General features: G+C 37.7%; 1 protein-coding gene across 1 annotated transcript in view; it reads right to left on the reverse strand.

Moving 5' to 3' along the window:
• Window positions 1–2743: 2743 nt before the first annotated feature.
• Window positions 2744–3914, reverse strand: part of prelp (proline/arginine-rich end leucine-rich repeat protein) — a 6005-nt gene continuing 4834 nt past the window's right edge. The window contains exons 6-8 of the mRNA XM_005739658.2: window positions 3660–3672; window positions 3101–3176; window positions 2744–2919 (exon numbers count right to left, since the gene is read on the reverse strand). Coding sequence (XP_005739715.1) covers window positions 2829–2919; window positions 3101–3176; window positions 3660–3672 — 180 coding nt within the window. The 3' untranslated portion in view covers window positions 2744–2828. The remainder of the gene's footprint in view (window positions 2920–3100; window positions 3177–3659; window positions 3673–3914) is intronic.

Genomic DNA, 3914 nt, shown 5'->3' on the forward strand with positions numbered 1-3914 from the left:
CAGAGCCAGGCCCTTCAGGCTAGTTCAGCACGCAAACTTCTTTTTTTCAAAAGTCATGTTGTCCTAACTCGTTTAGCATGTGGTTAACTGCTGCCTTGCTAAATAAACAAGGGCCTCTCATGAAAAAATGTTTTCTGGATGCTAGCATATGTTACTTCAGTACCTGTGTATACTGTTCAGCATTAACGTGAGCTTGTGTACTAATGTACTACATCATAAATGCTGTCTTTTCGATGAGCTCAGGCTCACAGGACATGGCACCATTTCTGGATCTTTTTCTTTGAATGTTGCAGCTTTAACTTGTATTTGTGACTCAAGCGTCAAACTGTGTTCAGTAACGGTGAGGCCATTCAGTGATTTACACTACTAGGTTCTTGTCTCTTTTTATTATGTCACCCTGAGAAACAAATCTTCAGATTATCTGAAAGTTTACATTTAGAAATTGTTATTCTCAAATAGCCATGTATATATGAGTTTAAAATGAAGCCAGCGAGGAAGTGCACAAACCTTTGGTTCCTGCCACTTGAAGTTAGCTGCGAGAGGAAGTCGTGATGATAAAAAGCCAAACTTTAAAGCATTAAAAAAAAGGCATTTTCAAGACCTGGTGGAAAAAGAAATGTATATAAATATCCACCTGGATTATTGAGTCAAGACTTTGGGTGGGTTCATTGACAGGTGTCCCAGCACAAGTAGCTGTGGCCCTTTAGCATCTACTAGACCTCACCTCTGCTAATTCAAGTCACTGGTATAGACCTCTCCCATGTTGGTGCTTCTGGAGCCTTTAATGGTCTTAAATGAGTAACTTGTGGTTTCCTCTGTGGTGCAGACCAACACAGAATTTTGTGCTTCAGTTTTGGTGAGTCAATTATTAGTTTTTTACTTAGCACTAATTTGCCAAACCAAGCTTCACGTATATATATAATATGTTAACTTCAGTCTCCAAACAACCAACATGGCGTCAGCCAAAATGCCGACCTTGACGTTATAGTGCTACATCCGTCTTTTACGGTTCTTGCACACTTTCACAGACAGGCAACGCCCTTACCTATAGCTTCTTTGGAATGTTCCTTTTATACCTGGTCAGTTACTAACATGTTGCTTTTATCCAAAGGCTTATATTATTGTGAAACAGGTCGGGTTGGTGTTGACTAAGCAGAGAGAGCAGTGAGGCATATTAGAAAAGAAAAATGAGGAAGAAAACTACATTTTTTATTTCAAACATCAAGCATTTTCAGATGATCAAGGAGAACTTTTATTTTCCATTGTTTGTACAAAGCTTCTTTATACAGAAGAATATTATACAAAAGATTAGGGATAACAAGAATAAAATGACATTTTTACAAAGAGTATCTTGAAAATCACAGGCACATTTGAAACTGTTTTAACTACATGGAGCTAGTTATTTAAAGCTGGTTATCTCTTTTAACTTACACTGCATATTTATTCATTGCCTCCGACGGCTGCCCCACTCTGTTGACCTATTCTTGTGAACTTAACTACCGTTTATGTCTGTAGCATGTCTGTAAATGTCCCTGTGTTTTCAGGCTTTGCTCAAGCTATATTTTTCACTTTTTTCTTTACATGAAGTTTTGTAAACAAAAAACACTGATAAACTGCAACTACTGCAGAAACCTAACTCTAAATGTCAGCATAGCCACAGTTTATGCTGATTTGTAGTTTAATGTTGGGACTGTCCAAAAAATGGCAATAGTTAAATTTGTCATCACAATTAAAAAAGTTTGAACCATCCAAGTTTTGCAGTTATTTGCAGCCCCTCTCTCAGTATTACAGTTCCACAGCGTCTACTGCTGATAAACACCATACTTTGCAATGAAATGCACCTAGTACAAAGTGAGTCTATGTTTTCATGGATGTGTGTGTGTGTGTGTCAGTAGTACTGTGCAAAAGTCTTGAGCCACCCCTCATTTCTTGTTGTTTTGGAGCCAGACTTTCTTTTAATTCTTTATAGCAGTGAGCAACAATTCTCCAAGATCTTAAAATCTTTTAAAAGTTTTTCTGAAAGTTATATTCAGAAGAAATAGGTCAAATAATCCAGCAAAGATCTGAAACATGACCTGAGAGATGCATCTGACCCTTCAGTTCGTTTACTGTTCACTGAAGCCTCATAAGAAATGGAAGAGTGGCTGTTAAGAAGTAAAATGGAGAAAATGTTAAGGTATGTCAAATTACACAAGAACTGGACCAAATATCAGTCCCAACGGGTCTTCTTTGAAACAAAAATTTGAATTTTTTAGTTCAAATTATAGTCAATAAGAAAGATGTAACACAGTGTGTGACTGCAGCCAAACATGGCCGAGGCCCTGTCATGGCTTGTGGCTACATTTCAGCGAGTGGTGCTGGGGATCTTGTCAAATCAATTGACATCAATACTACAGAAATGTACGGTCAGATTTTGATCCACCACGTGGTACCTTCTGCAAAGTATCTGATTAGAAGAAGCTTCAACTTTCAGTATGACAACGATCCCAAACACACTGCCAGAGCAGTAAAAGATACCAGGACAGAAAAACACCCAATTAAACACTGTCAGTCTTGGATTGGCCTCTCCAGATCCCAGACCTCAAAATTGCTGAAGCAGTGTGGGATCCTCTTGATAGGGAAGAGAACAAAAGGCAGCCAACATTCAAGGAAGAGCTTTGAATGTCTTTCAAGAAGCCCGGACAACAATTTCTGGAGACCACTTAAAGAAATGAGAAGAAAGCACATTTTTCACACTTTCCTAGCAAAATATAAAGAAATGCTGCGTAGCTCAAGACTTTTGCACAGTACTGCATGTGCAAGCCCCCATGCCTTTAGGCATGGTTTTCCTAAATGACAATAGAGTGAAGGAGCCTGAAGCACATGATGACATCCAGAGGGATGGGAGGGTTCAGGTGATTTCCATCCAAACGGAGATACCTGAAAACAACAGAGCAGGTATCTAATATGTCATTGGGATTTTAACTCTTTGAACTTGGCATTTCCAGACAAAATTCTTTTGTTCTTGTTTACTTCCTGTTAACACACAGGTCACGCAGCTCAGAAAAGTTCATTATTTAGGTTAGTGCTGAGACACGCATTATGACATAATGTGAAATACCTTAGCTTGGGAACCTGGCTCATATCACTCGGGTCAGCTTGCACGCTGTATGGGCAGATCTGGGTGCCATTGATGTCTGTCAGGAAAATACACAGTCATGAAGATCTAGTCTTCAAGTGCTCACAATGTGCATATAAATAAGAAAATATGCTATTTTAGATTTGACAGTTTTGTGTTTTTTATTGTATAATTTATTTCATTATAGCAATTTATATACAGGAAGAGCAGGGTATAGCCTGATAATAGTCTGAGAAGATAATTATCTTAAATATTATGCATAATGTGAATTTTTTTATTTAAACATGCAGTGCTTAGCATACATTTTCAGAAGAAATCTTAATTTTTTTATGATGTTTTAACTTAGAAAATAGCATGAGAAATGATTTTAGGAATATAAAAAAAAGGATACAAAAAAGACAGAAATATGAGTGTGTTTAAATGATACTGAAGTGGGTATATTTGAGAAAAAAACAAACACACCTTTAAACAGAGCTCAACTGTAAAATTGATTATACTTTATTGCAAAACACAAGTAGGTAAGTATTTTAAATCGCATCACATCTGATTTTTCTCTGTAATGCGACACATACTCAGAAATATAAGCGTTTCAAGTTGAAAATGTGCTAAAGTGTTACAGAGTCCACTAATATTAATGCATTTCTAACTGTGTAGTTATATGTAGTTATAACCCACAAAACAAAACAAAACCCAGCAGCATCCTTCTCTCACCCCAACCGGTCGCAGCAGATGGCCGCCCCTCCCTGAGCCTGGTTCTGCCGGAGGTTTCTTCCTGTTAAAAGGGAGTTTTTCCTTC

This window comes from Pundamilia nyererei, unplaced genomic scaffold, assembly GCF_000239375.1.
Source record: "Pundamilia nyererei isolate P.nyererei 1_Seehausen unplaced genomic scaffold, PunNye1.0 scaffold00092, whole genome shotgun sequence".
In the NCBI taxonomy this organism is placed as follows: domain Eukaryota; kingdom Metazoa; phylum Chordata; class Actinopteri; order Cichliformes; family Cichlidae; genus Pundamilia; species Pundamilia nyererei.